Below are 14,572 nucleotides of genomic sequence, written 5' to 3' on the forward strand. Positions count from 1 at the left end.
GCTATAGCGCCCCCCTTTGGCCAATTGATGTAATATTGCTTCATTGGCATCCTCCCATGACCCTCTACCACGGTGCCAAATTTCACATGGATTGACCAAGTCAGTGAGGAGAAAAACGTGGAACAGACGCGCACACGCACACACACACGCACACACACACACACACACAGTTTTCATCATTATATAGTGAGATAATAACCAGTAGTTATCATATAAAAGTCAAACAATGTTCTTACTTTTCCCCAAAAGAAGTTTGATCTCTTGAGAAACTCATTTAAGACTTTTAGAAAATATTTATGACCCACTTAAAATCTGTTTTTCCTAGAACATGTATCTTTATCTTCCTGTTTAAGTGGAAACAGACAACGTTTAGATGTTTCCCCTTCTTGTGGTTCCAAGTGGTTAAATGTTGAACCACATTGCTCTTTGGTTTCACTCAAAGCCTAGCAACTACGAACAACACAAGACACACTCCACTTTATTTTCCACAGTTACTTTGGCCGTTACACCGTCCACCATTTCTGCTACTTGGCTACAAACTGCAAAGAACTTACACTGGTGCTCTTTGGTAACTGGGGATAGCCACTGATAGCTACCAGGGAAAACAAGCTCTATCCTATTCCTCTTTTGGTTACGCAGTGATCGACATGCTTCCTTTGTGCTGTAAATGGAGCCTTCATTTTCCCAGGAGGTCATGCCTGGTGGTTGGTGGTTAAAGCACCAAATGTGTCCATTTCCACTTTAAGAACTTCACTCTCTCTTCTTTTACACAGCAGCTCTATAACTGATTATTATAATTGTGCAGAAGTTGAATTGGCAGTGTGCAGTATCCATGTCTCTCCTGTGTTATTTCTTCTTCCTGCAGTCCTGCACGGTCTGGACCTGGAAAGTGAGCACTGTATGTTTGAGAACCAGAATGGTAAAGTGACTCTGGTGCCGCTCAGCGGAGCTCAGTGTTCAGTTAATGGAGTTCAAGTGACGGAGCCGTCGCAGCTCAACCAAGGTGAGAGCCACACGACGTCTTAAAAGAAATTTAGAAACGTTTGACTTTTATTCAGTTATTCAGTCATCTTAAAGAGGAACCATGAGAACAATTGGTCCAGTGAAACAGGCTGCAATGTAACCACCTGGGGCAGGTGTGTCCTGTCAATTTCTGTCCAGTACGAGTGCTTCTTTTGAACACTAACAGGCTCAGATTGTTATTATAAATGTTTTAAGAGATTACAGAATGGACCCTACAGAGAAATGAAACGTTTCCCGTTAATTTCACTTGTTCTGTTCTGTTTTGTGTCCAAGTTTCGCCAAAGGAGAAGCCTCGTTCTGAAACCTCACAGACTTTTAACATTGTTGAAATCAGCTTAATATTCAGCCATGACACTGAAAATCTTTAACTTTAGAGTAAGATGTCCTTTCTGTACCCGGGCACAGCAAACTATTTCCGACACTCCTCACTCGTGTTCTGACAGTTTTCTTCCTGCAGAAAGTCACCTCTCGTGAGATTCCAGAACGAGACTTCTCCTTCAGCGAGACATGGACACAAAACATAATGAAACAAGTGAAAGTTACAGGACACTCAGAATAACAGCCTGAGCCTGTCAGTGGGAAAAACAAGCACTTGTGATGGACATAAGTTGACAGGGTGCACCTACACTGCTTACATCGCAGCCTGTTTCGCCACGCGCTCTCTCAATACTGGACCAATTTGTCTCCAGTTGTCACTTAGACACAAAAACATATAAACATAGTGTCCAGGTAGAAAAATAGTTTGCTCTTAATGTCACTTGAAACTGAGGACATGTTTAATCTTCAGGAGTCTGTACAGTTTTCAGTTTCTGTTGTTTGTTGTGTGGTCCAGGTGCCGTTATTCTGCTCGGCAGGACGAACATGTTTCGGTTCAACCATCCAAAGGAGGCGGCCAAGCTGAGGGAGAAGCGAAAGGTGAGACTTCATCTCCTGACAGTGTGTCCTGTAGAGAACCTGAAGGTCAGATTGATCCTCTGTGTGATGTTTTGAGTCTTTTTCCCCCTCAGAGCGGCCTGCTCTCCACATTCAGCCTCTCTATGACGGATCTGTCCAAGTCGTGTGAAAACCTGTCCACTGTGATGCTCTACAACCCCGGGTGAGTGTTTGCATACACAGATTACGTCAGCTGCATGTGATTATCAGCTCAGACCCTGCAGTGCATCTCCCCTCTGCATCAAAACCAGGACTTCAGATTCTCCACTTTTCAGAGCTGATGTGCATCTTCTGCTATCGTTAGTTTATCTGCATTCATACAGCACTGACAAAGAACAAAATGCTTTAGATGAGATATAATAAAAAACAAAATGTGTCTGAAACATTGAGCTTTACATAGTGAATCAAACTGAATGAAAGACATTGTTCACAGATCATAAAGATGCAACCGCAGAGGGATTCTGCAAAAAAAAAAAAAAGGACGATAAACTCAAACTTGAACAAGGTTGCATTAAACTCTTGAAGTTTTCTGTTTTTCTGAAGAGACCCTGCAGCGCACTGCCATATTTGTTGCACCAATAGAGGCAGGACTTAACGTCTCAGTCTGTTGATATTTTGTATTTTTCTCATTGTCAACACAACCCAAAAAAGACCCAAACCAACAATATATATATCTACCAACTATTATATCATTCTGTGATTATCTGCAGCCTAATTTATCTTCATTTCTGAGCCATAGCACTTCACTGTTGTCCAAAAACACACTGTTGCACTGGGTGACGTGTTCCTTCATCTCCATGAACGCAAACTCTGTAGTTGATTTTGACTCAGTCCCACACACACCGTCCTGCTGCCACAAACACTGAGTAGAGCACCAAATGTGGATTAATCCACCGCTGAATATAGTCTCCAACAAAGTCATTAGTTCCCCCTGTTTGTTTGATGAAAACTACAGTGGGCAGATATTTAAGGAAATTTAGACTTTATTTTTTTTTGTGTGTATTTATTATAAAATTAATAAGAAAAAGCAAAAAGAACAGAGATTAAAATAAAATCCACAAAGGAAACCTTAAAGGGATAGTGCACCCAAAAATGAACATACAGCCATTATCTACTCACCCATATGCCGAAGGAGGCTCATGTGAAGTTTTAGAGTCCTCACAACACTTGCAGAGATCCAAGGGGAGAGGAGGTAGCAACACAACTCCACCTAATGGAGGCTGACGGCGCCCCAGATTCAAACGTCCAAAAACACATAATTGAAACCACAGAATATCTCCATACTGCTCGTCCGTAGTGATCCAAGTGTCCTGAAGCCCCGACATAAAAAGTTGTTTGGAAAAACCTCATTTGAACTCTGTTTTTAGCCTCATTGTAGCCTGTAGCTCTGACTGCCTCTCTGTGTGTGCTCAGTCAGTAGGTCTTTGTATAATTCTTGATGAGGTCTGTGGAATGTTGCTCCAGTGGTTTAATTCTTGGGGCAAGTGATGCTGGTGCAAGCCCACAGTGTTTGCATGAAGCATATACTTGTGGAAATATCCGAGGAAATTACTGAGACTTTAAACATGAAACTACATATTTGTGTTTTTAATGATTCATGTCTTCAGTAGGAACCAGCGGGCTTTGAGCTGATAGCCACAGACAGGAAGTCACACAGTATCGAGAGATGGACTAACACTTTGTTGGTTTTGTCTTTTCATGGGTTTTTTTAACAACAAGAGAAATGCAGAATAATGGCAGCCTTGTGTTGTAAGAATGCAGATTTACTAAAATGTACTGTGGGTCTTTCCTCCACCGCCACCAACAGGCCAAATCCTTAATCACATTTAAACCAATATTTACTGGCCACGTCCCTGCTCCCCAGACGATGACCTGTTTCCATTTTGGACGCTATGTGAGTTTCCCTCTAGTACCAGAGAGATATGTTTGGTTGTTTGTGCAGGACAGAATGTTTCCGCTCTCTGTAAGCAGTATTGTAAGACTATTGATCGCACAGTTTCCTGTCATCTGTACACACTCTATGTCGGTGAATTAATTGTATGAACCCTGTCCTGTCGACAGTCTCTTCACTGAGAAGGGCCCCGTCTTCCTCAGGTAGACTCAGCCGTCCACTTCCTGTCTAACTGTCCCGTTTTTTTGACACAAAGACGTGTTGACTTGTCCAGTGTCTCAGCCCGAAACCCTCATTATCTGTTTTTATTTTACATTATTATTTTGCACTCCACCTTGCTGCTTCTGTCTCCATTTTGACGTCTAAGAGTAGAGAATGCATCGTTGCTTTTCTCACCACGCCTGCCATTTCATGTGAAGCCTGTCTGTACATGTGTCGACTGCTGCTTTCACCTACTGCACTTTACTAGTTGTGGTGTCAGATTTTGATGTGTGTGTGTGTGTGTGTGTGTGTGTGTGTGTGTGTGTGTGTGTGTGCGTGCGCGCGCGTGTGTGTGTTCTTGATGATAGTAGCTGATGAAGGTTGTTGTGTTTACAGGTTGGAGTTTGAGAGACAGCAGCGAGAAGAGCTGGAGAAACTGGAGCTGAAAAGGTACGAGAATTAAATAACTACAGGGAGACGTCTTTTTTTTTTTTTTTTTAAAGCCACAAACACACACATCGCACACACTCCCCCGCACATCCATGTGTGTCAACAGCGACACTGTCACTGTTCAATCACATCCAGCCCGATTCGAGCTGGGTGCTTCAGAATAAAAGCACCAGTGGTTTTGCTTTGATTTATTTCATTTTAACAGTACTTTTATTAAAGTGTATTCTAACAGCACTTAATTATAAAAAATTATAAAAAAACAGTAAATGGAGGTACATTTTACCAGCCGCCACACCAAAATACTAAAATGCAATTTATAAAAGCTTCTGAAGCCCAAGTAACCGTCAAGAAAAGTATTTTTCCATGTTGATGCCAGACAGACTTCGCTGAGGCTGAGGACACACAAATTTCTGCACATAAACATGTCCCACTGTTTTTTCTTTTTGTCGCTGCTGAAGGAGGCTGATCAAGGAGATGGAGGCAAAGCACCAGAGTGAGAAGGCAGAGCTGGAGCGCCTGCAGCAGGAGGTGGAGAGTCAGCGTAAGGAGTCTGAGGAGGTGCAGCAGCGGATCCTCCATCAGGAGGAGAGCCTCCGCCGCCGCAGCCAGGACATTGAGATCCGCCTGCGAGACTTCCTGGCAGAGAAACAGCGTTTTGAGGAGGAGAGACGCTCAGAGATACACAGGGAGGACCTCCAGCTGCGGAAGCGGCAGCAGGAGGGTGAAGCAGAGGAGGAGCAGGACGAGGAGCAGCGGCGGCAGCAGGAGGCTGCAGAGCAGACTGAGATCTACCGTGAGCTGGAGAGACTGAAGAGGGAACGCGAAGAGCAGAAGGTTCGTCTGGAGACTGAGCGGCGGCGGCTGGAGGAGCAGGAGCGGGAGCAGCTGAGTCTGGTGGGGAGGCTGGAGGAGCAGCTGAGAGAGAAACACGAAGCAGCCAACACCCTGCTGACCCGGGAGGACGCCCGCCGCCTGCAGGAGGAATGTCGAGCCCTGGCTGAGATCAGAGAGGCACTTCTCCGCGCCAAAGAGGCTGCAGAGCGGCCTGATGTGGAGGACGCCAGTGAGGAGGCGAGATCTGCCCAGGCACGATACACAAACTTCAAGGAGGCCCAGGTGAAGGAGCTGGGTCAGCTGGAGGAGGGGCTCCAGCAGCAGAGGGAGCGCCTGGAGAAAGAGGTCATTGCTGAGCGCAACACACTGCTGCACCTCGCTCACGGCCTCAAAGACCGACATCAACAGCTGAAAGAGACGCAGGAGAAGGGGGCGCAGGACGCTACAGCTGTCTGCCAGGAGGAGCAGCTGGTCAAACAGGCGGAGCACAGACTGCAGTTTAAGGAGCGTCAGCTGGCCAGCTTGGCCGACAGCCTCCTTCCTGCGCTGGCCGAGGAGAAGCAGAGAGCCGCCGAGATGCTGGAGCGCAGCGGTGGAGGCAGCAACGGGAACTGCGACAGCCCGCCGGGGCTTGACAACACGCTGTTCCAGGTGGAGAAGGAGCTGGAGGACAAAGAGGAGAAACTGAACCTCCACTGGCACAGCGCTCAGCAGCTCCAGCAGCTTCAGGAGACCTACGAGTTCACGGCCAACGTGGCGCGGCAGGAGGAGAAGGTCAGGAGGAAGGAGAAGGAGATCCTGGAGTCAAAGGAGAAGCAGCAGAGGGAGGCGATGGAGCAGGCAGTGGCCCGGCTGGAGAGGAGGCACTCGGCCCTGAGACGCAGTGTCTCCCTGGAGCCCGACACTGAGGAGCAGAGACACAAGAACTCCGTCATCAGGAACCAGAGGACGGGGCCCGACCTGGACCAGCAGAGGTCAGAGCTTTTAATAGAACTTACAAAACATGCAGTGAGTTAATTTAAAGGGACAACTCACCCAAAAATAAAAATATGTATTTATTTTTCCTCTCACCTGTAGTGCTAATTATCAGTCTAGATCGTTTTGGTGTGAGCTGCTGAGTGTTGGAGATATCGACCGTAGAGCATACGGCAGGAGCACCATCTGCTAGCTCACCTTGCACCACTGAATGAGCTAATGTTACAGCTCAGCTGAGAAGGACGCCGTTAACGTTTACATCCCCCGCTGTCACAAGCACGAGCCTCTTGTACATGAGTAGATGCACGCTTCCTTCTGCACAGTGATACGGTTGGCAGGTGTAGTTTAGTAAAAATAAAATACTTCCTGCTCACAACAAAGTCTGTGGGTTATCTTGAGTAACCACGTCATGATTTCTGGAAAGAGACATTGCTGCTACGTTTCTGTAATGAACCTTTTTGGCGCACCACAAGCTAAATTCCATTTAGTTCCATTATATTTGAGAGAAGGCAGACTAGACCTCTGATCGGGACCAAAAAATCACGCCTGACCCTACATGAACCTGCAGTTTCAGTCCAAGCACACAAACTAAAGAAATGAGAGATCATTTTTCTTCAGTTTTTACTGAAGATTTGAAGCAAACTGTAAAACTATATCACTGATTTTGTTGCAGTTCTATGTTCTTAAATTAATAATGAAATAATAATATTATATCATTAATGAAATAATAAGGAAATCACAAATTACAACAGCTCATAGTCTTGTTGTTTTTCCTCTGTAGGGTGGAGCGGGAGATCCAGAAGCTGAGACAGAGGATCAGTGAAGGGGAGGACAACAACAGGTCTCACTCCATCAGTAATGATGAGAAAACGAGTCACAACAGCTCTCCGGTCAGCCACATCCAGAGTCTGAACACTCTGCTGCCGCTGTCCGACGACAGGTTCGCCTTTACTCCGTTAACTCTGCAGAGCTGTCCTCTGTTTTGTCACACAAATATTAACTCTTACTCTCACCAACTGTCACTGATGAAGTGCAGATAGAGGGTTATCTGTCCATCGCCTGTTTGGTATTTTTATTCATTAGTTGTTTTTGCTAACGTTGGTTCTTCATCATTGTCCTTATTTACCAGGATAAATGCGTACATTGAAGAGGAAGTCCAGCGAAGGTTACGCAAGATGAATCTTCTCAATGGCAGCAGCAACCTGGATCTGTCTCTGTCCTGTGAATCGCTCAGGGTAAGAACTGCAGACTTCATTTGTTACTTTAATTAACACAAGAGGTTTTATTTACGTGCTGCTGATTGTTTTACTTCTCAGCGTCTAAACCAGCTGACATAAGAACAGTCATACACTAAAACATCTCTTTACTTTGATTACAGATGATATTTTTAGCTAAAAACCTACACCGTTTGGCACTGTCACTGTTAATGTAAATGAAAATAAAAGATTTGACTTTGAATTTAAACCCTTTTTCAGCACTGAAGGTTATTGCCATCGTTAGACTATCCAGTCTTGATTCGTAAAAATTAACAGATTATTGGTTTCACGCTGTGAAAACTGTCATTTACATTTTCAAATTCCTTTTTTAAATGAAAAATGGTATCAAGCAGAGTCCTACACGGGTCCCTTTTTGGAAACCTGCACCCGCCCATACCCATAAAGCTCAGTACCAGAACCGACCCGTTACCCGTCATTAAATCTAAGACAAACCCGCACCCGCCCACAACCCATACCCGTGATTAAACACACACAGGCTGTAGTCACTCACATGAAGCTGGGTTCTCTATTCTTGAATTTGAAATCTAGAGGAGGAAAAGTTGTTCACTGGCTGCGTTCGATGCCAGGATGGTGAAAACATTCAATCACTGCCAGGTTAGGAAACATGTTAGCATGCTCCTTCCACCACCATCAAACCTCCAAAGGATCCTCCTTGGGTGTCTTGAACTCCATGTAGGCTGCCACCTCATCCTCAGGCTGCAAAGTTTCATGGCTGGAGTCCTCCACGTCGGTGACCAATGTGACTACGGGGTCAGAGGTTACACTTGTGTCACTGACTTTCAAAATAAAAGCAACTGCAGCTTGATAATAGTGATTTAGATGTTAGAATATTACACATAAACCACACATCTTTTTACTTTGCTTTATTCTGAAAAATAAAGAATATGTGTTTGTTCTCAACCGTCGCCCACCAGCGTGTAGTTCGTCTTTACCCATGCCTGCACCCGTGAATTTATACATTCACATATTTTTACCCGTTACGCAGTTTTTTTGTTAACCATCGGTGCAGGACTCTATCAAGTGTGATATAACTGCCATATTCTTTTTGGACGGCTGTATGGTCAGATTTAAAGGGTTCATTTAAAAGATGATCACAATAACATATTTCACCTGTCAGTTGGGAAAAACTGTTAAACACAAAATAAGAAAGCAAATACTGGGAGAATGGCTGATCCTACTTTTGATTTCGACAGTCGAAATTTTTCAATCAATTTCTCATTTTAGAATCAAATTGTGACACCCCTAGTTTATAGATATGAATACATGCATATAATGTACATATCCACCCATTCTGTATTATTTCTAAAATATATATTTGGCTCTTAAAAGTAAAGAGTGAATAAAGAAATGCAGCAGGTCCAGTGACAGAGTGCAAGTCGAAGCATCTTTCTCTGTAGAACTGATATTTAGCTCTTTAACCCTGCAGGAGGAGGAAACTAGTGACTGTAGCTCTGTTAGATTAACAGATGAGGTAAGACCAGGATCCACCTGCTCTGAATGAGACTTTCCCTGCTCTGTAATCTGCATGACTCTCCCAAATACGGTCCTGGATCGACTCATTCACTCTCCTAACAATCAGTTTGGTTTGCAAATGTCTTTTAATTGGGTTCTTCTCCACATGGGTTTTAATTTATCCTGGTTTTATTTAATTTGTCCCCTTTCTCCTGTCATCGTGAAGTATAATTTACAACTTTGCATTACTGATTTAAAAAGGCTGCTTGTGATTTTGCAGATTAAAAACAAATAGAATATTTAATAATACTGAGAGTTGATGTGAAGTTTTGTTGTTTTCAGGATGATGAAAAGCTGCAAAACATTAATCCAAGGAGGCATAAATATGAGGTAAGACAAGGATCCTATTCTGGTTTTGGTATTATTACATTTAATCACTAATCATTTCAAATCTGTAATCCTGCTACACATTTACAATGGCCGTGGTTCTGTGTTACTGCATTACGTAAAAACGTGCCTATTTTTGTTCATATGCATGGGAAAAATCTAAAACTGGACAACTCATACAACTTTACACATTCAATACAATTTAAAGAGAAATGGTGAATGGGTTTCCATTTTAAATCTTCAGGTTTGCCAAACATGCACAGACAGATGCATTTCCTTTCATTATTCCAATCATTAGTATCGGCCGCTTCAGTTTTTGTTTTTTTTTTGGCTTTTATTTTACGAGACGACGATTGAAAAGGCAAATTTGAGTTTTGTCATTCTTAAAAATTTGGCAACTCTGTTGTTTTTGGAAGATCATGCCATGAAAAAGGAAGCCCATTCTCCTACTTTGGAATGGTAGCAAACCGATGCATGGAAAAGAAGACGACAAAACCTTTAAAAGATCAAACATGTAATATTTTAGCTGGTAGTCCTTCATTTCAAACAACGTGGAATCAAACATGGGTAAACAGCACTTGCAGATGGCTTTTTTCCCATTCAAATAAGGTGCTTGATGGGTGGAGTTTGAGCTAGAAACTGTGACGACCATCCATCCAGTCACAACGGTTATAATCATAAGACTTATTTGCAAATGTCATTTGCCCATGTTTGATATGAATTTAAGTCTTCAAAAAGAAGTTGAGAGTATTTTTTTTGTACACTTGTCATCCTAATTTGCATGCCAAACCTCTTCACACTGTTAATTTTCAATCACTTACAACTCAACTGCACCTGGTGATGGAGGAGCTGTAATTCTCATTGGGGTGAATTATGGACTTCAGTATAATTCAAAGAGCCCTCACATCCCTCTTGACGCTGTAGTCATGGACTCCTCCCTTGTGCACACAGAAAGACGGCGGGTTGTGGTCTAGCTTCCTGTCTGCCCGGGAACTTGAGGCAAACTCCTCTCCTAACATCCAGGAAAACGTGTTGGAAGAACCAGAGAACGGCCTCTCAAAGCTTTGCAGAGAAGAAAAACTAGAATCCACAGCTGAAGTCTTGAACGAAGAAGGGGAAGGGTCTTACAAATGGTGGCAAGGAGTGAATATCCCTGTAGGAGGACTGGACCGAGATGCTTGTGAACTTGATCATCTTGACATTGGACAACACAAGTTTTGTGTCACCTCGCCAAACACGGAGGGATTTGATGAAAACGAGAATATTACCGAAAAATTAAGAAAAGATTCTGTGTGCTGTGTTCCTGGTGAGCATGATAAACCAATTGAAGACAGAAAAAAGGTAAAAGGATGCTCTTATCCTTACTCAGAGGACAAAGTCCAGCACCAAACATGTGACTCAGGCATAGTAGAAGATGCAGGACTTCCCAATGCTCAATCGTCAATGGTGCAGAACTCTGTCAATGTTGACATCAATTCCAAGCAGGAGTCGAAGGAATCCATTCATGGGCTAATAAAACAAGAGACAGATACAGTAGCTGGGAAAGTGGCGGCCAGCAGCAGCTATGTTTTTGGGTATTTTGCTGGAAAGCTGTCTGAAGCGTACAAAGACGCTGGTAGAAGGCTACAAGGCACACGTGACCTCATTCGAAATGTCCGAGTGGATGACATGAAGGTGGTAGTCTCTCAGTATGTGACCATGATGTCCAAAGAGCTGCCACTGATTCACCGAGCGCAGCGTAAACCAGAGCCAGACCCTTGCATCCTTGCAGACAACAATGTCAGTTTGGTTGATCAACCAAGGGATTGCGCCCTTAGTCATCCCCAGAAATTCAGCATGTCTACAATCCCGGGCGTCTCAGGATGGCCCGAAGGCTCTGTGTCGTCTCTCAAAAACACATGTCCTGAAGTGTTTCATCAGAGGCTGGTCCAGCTGCCACCTGCGTTGTCTCAGCTGCAGCCACTTACATCCCAGAAGATGCTAGGAAAGTTGGAATCTCTGGTTCCTCAGATGAAAGTCAACAAACTTTTGAATATCTTCTGGCTCAAAACTGCCAACTGTAAGCAACCAATCCCAAAACCTGGCTGCTTGCTTTTGACAGCAAAGGACATTATAGTGGTGGCAAGTGAAAAGAAATCAGATGACATCTTAGCTGTTTGTCACCATTTTAATCTCATGGAAATTAAGGAGGTCCAGATAAGCTTGGCAGGGCAGCACATTCGCCTGATTGGCTGGACCGAAGACACCATCTTGGTTGTCTTTACCCACAGCAAAGAGCTTACTCAGGAGTTTTGCAAGGCTTTACTGAAGGTTCTCTCTCCTGAGAAGTTCTCTGAAGGGACTGAAGATCACCCGTTACTAACTCATGATCTCATGGTCCTCTCTCTGGATTGGACATCGCGTGTTCCTGACATCGTCCTGGACAACGGCATTCACGTCACCACTAGATTCAAGCGGGTCCTTGCAGACCTGCTCTACATTGTCCACGGGAACATGGATGGTCCAGGCAAACCTTCTCTGGCACACATTTGTCCTCTGCTCTACACCAGCGTCAGGGTCAAGAACCCTACCCGAGTGCATCAAGACGCCATTTTTCAATTTCTCCTGACGGACACTCACATGGCTCTTCTCCGGGAGGACGGCGTCTTTCACCCGGTGCCACGGGGCTCCACTCTGGTTCCTGCCAAGCCCCAGTTTCAGGGACTCGATGTCCGAAAGCGTTCAGACATCAGATGCTTGCTTGTGAGGCAGAGTGATAACTGCGTAGTGGTTGATATCACGTTCACAACTCACAAACCACAAACTCGAAGGAGGAAGATGGAGTCCAGACGAGGCTCAGCTGACATACCCTCTGTCTCTCATTCCAGTAGCCAGTGCGATTCCTGGAAGTTGTCTTTTGGTTGCACTTCAGAAGCTGTGATCTTGATTAATCATCTTTGTACCTGAGTTACTCACCTAAAAATGGTGTTACCTGGATTCATTCACAAATGCAGTGTCCCTACCAACCTTACCCAAGGAGGAATTTTAAAAAGAAAGAAATGATCAGCCACCTTATTTGCTTTAGGATGTCCAAAAAGGTGATTCATCATTGAGCCAAAGTAAAAATGGACACATCCTAAAGTATTTTTAGAATTTCTTTTAAACATTTTATAAACTTTTCAGCCTGTAATTCAAATGTTATTCTGTCATTCAGCCTTTTTGCCACAAAGTTCTAAGATTGTCTTTTGAGATTAAGATGCACAGAGCATGCTGGTTTGTATTAGCTGTAATCTCTTATAATTTCTGTAGTGTATTTGTAGTCATAATAAATGAATCAGTTGTATTTGTGAAAGTGAAATGTTTTTTGGCTGTGTCTATTTCCTGTTTTTAGTCATGTTGACGATTCTTGATTATTCTTGTTTAACTTTTGATCTTATTTGTTTCAAAGGGAAAATGCTGATGTCACTTAATCGCACCGTTTGGTCTAAAATTTTGCAGCTTGCACTTTAAGAAAAATGATTGTGATGTGATGACTTGAAGAAAATGGGAGGATTTGTCGTGCTGTGATTACAGATGAACTGTGATTAGTATGTATCTGATTAATGTGCCTGTAAAAATTGCAATGAGAACGTGTTAATTTTGTAAACAAGTTAATAAAGATTGAACTTTCCATGATTATTATTGCCTGATTATATTTAGTAATCCCAGTAAATCATTTTTGACATCAAGTTCAAGAAATTGATTCACGACAATTGTTGTCATTTTTTCTGAGTCAACCCTTTACTCTCCACCTCTTCCTTCTTCTCTCTTCCTGTCTTTTTTCCTTCCCCCGATGACTTCCTCTGCAGCACCTGGTCTCTCGCTCTCTTGTGGCGAGCACCGACGGCCTTCAGGATCCCGTCAAAATTTGCATTCCTCGTTACGTTCTCCGCGGGCAGGGGAAGGACGAGCACTTTGAGTTCGAGGTGAAGGTGAGTACACTCAGCTGGTGTTTATCTTCATCATCACTCGCTCGTCTTTCACCATGCATCTCTCTCTGGCCATGTTATTCGACCTTAATTGTTATCTTATGTTTTGTCTTTTTTATTTCAGAATGTAATCCATTTTCACTTTTATTTTGTTGAACATTTCAAAGGTTTCATGCTTGTTGAAGTAAAAGTAGTACGGATTGTCGGTCCGTCCCATTGTTGTCAATGCGATATCTCAAGAACGGCTTGAGGGAATTTTTTTCAAATTTTGCATGAATGTCCACTTGCACTCAACAATGAACTGATAAGTTTTTGGTGGTTATTGGACAAAGATCACTGTGACCTTGCATCCATCTCATTCTTATGAACATGATATCCAAGAACAGCTCAAGGGAATTTCTTCAAATTTGGTGGTCAAAGGTCAAGGTCATTGTGACCTTGTCGGTTTCATTTTGGTGAATGTGACATCTAAAGAACACTGTGAGGGAATTTCTTCAAATTTGGTACAAATATTCACTTGGATTCAACAATTAAGTGATTGGATTTTGGTCAAAGGTCAAGGTAATTGGTCCACTGGTGTTCATTATGTCTTTAGTTTCTGATAATGACTTTAATTGTTCTTTTATCTCAGACGTGTTAGGATGTTACATACCTTGACATGTTTCGGTGGAAACTTCCACCTTCCTCAGAAGTGTCACTTGGTGGTTGTGACACGTCTTTATCAGCTGATCTGTCAATCAGCTGATATTAGGGAGGCGTCACGCCACCTACTGTCCGTCTGACGCCTCTCCAGGATTCAAGGTTAAGGAGTCAGGGTTATTGTGACCTTGCATCTGCCTCATTTTCATGAACGCAATATCTCAAGAACACCATGACTGAACTTCTTTAACTTTGACACAAAAGTCCTCTTAGACTGAAGAATTAACTTCAAGTCAAAGGTCAAGGTCACTATGACCTCACAAAAATATGTTTTTGGCCATAACTCAAGAATTCATATGTTAAAGGGAAATTTCGGTTTATCCCAACCTGTCTCCTATCGTCCTAAATTTGTTTCAAGTGACTAGTGACATACAAATAATAGTTAGCATGTTAGCCGTTAGCCTAGATACAGCCGGGGCGCATAGTAGCATCAGACCTGTTAAAACGTAAGTGAACGGGCAACCTTCAAGTGCAAAGTTAGTCCACTAAACAAGCTTTTTTTC

General features: G+C 43.3%; 1 protein-coding gene across 9 annotated transcripts in view; it reads left to right on the forward strand.

Moving 5' to 3' along the window:
* Positions 1-14,572, forward strand: part of kif16ba (kinesin family member 16Ba) — a 291,583-nt gene that overhangs the window by 20,457 nt on the left and 256,554 nt on the right. The window contains exons 15-25 of one of the 9 annotated variants that reach the window (XR_007569898.1): positions 866-1,003; positions 1,856-1,938; positions 2,031-2,119; positions 4,018-4,050; positions 4,445-4,498; positions 4,957-6,306; positions 7,089-7,247; positions 7,437-7,543; positions 9,009-9,055; positions 9,379-9,426; positions 13,251-13,373. Coding sequence is in view for 8 of the 9 variants with exons in the window: in XM_050043674.1 (XP_049899631.1) it covers positions 866-1,003; positions 1,856-1,938; positions 2,031-2,119; positions 4,018-4,050; positions 4,445-4,498; positions 4,957-6,306; positions 7,089-7,247; positions 7,437-7,542; positions 9,011-9,055; positions 9,379-9,426; positions 10,375-12,369 (4,100 nt within the window). In the remaining variant the exon portion in view is untranslated. Of the gene's footprint in view, positions 1-865; positions 1,004-1,855; positions 1,939-2,030; positions 2,120-4,017; positions 4,051-4,444; positions 4,499-4,956; positions 6,307-7,088; positions 7,248-7,436; positions 7,544-9,008; positions 9,056-9,378; positions 9,427-10,374; positions 13,073-13,250; positions 13,374-14,572 lie in introns of those variants that run through there. The other 8 variants (XM_050043674.1, XM_050043679.1, XM_050043676.1 and 5 more) reach the window with 8 other exon arrangements.

The sequence above is a fragment of the Epinephelus moara genome, chromosome 5 (assembly GCF_006386435.1).
Source record: "Epinephelus moara isolate mb chromosome 5, YSFRI_EMoa_1.0, whole genome shotgun sequence".
NCBI classification, from domain to species: Eukaryota; Metazoa; Chordata; class Actinopteri; order Perciformes; family Serranidae; genus Epinephelus; species Epinephelus moara.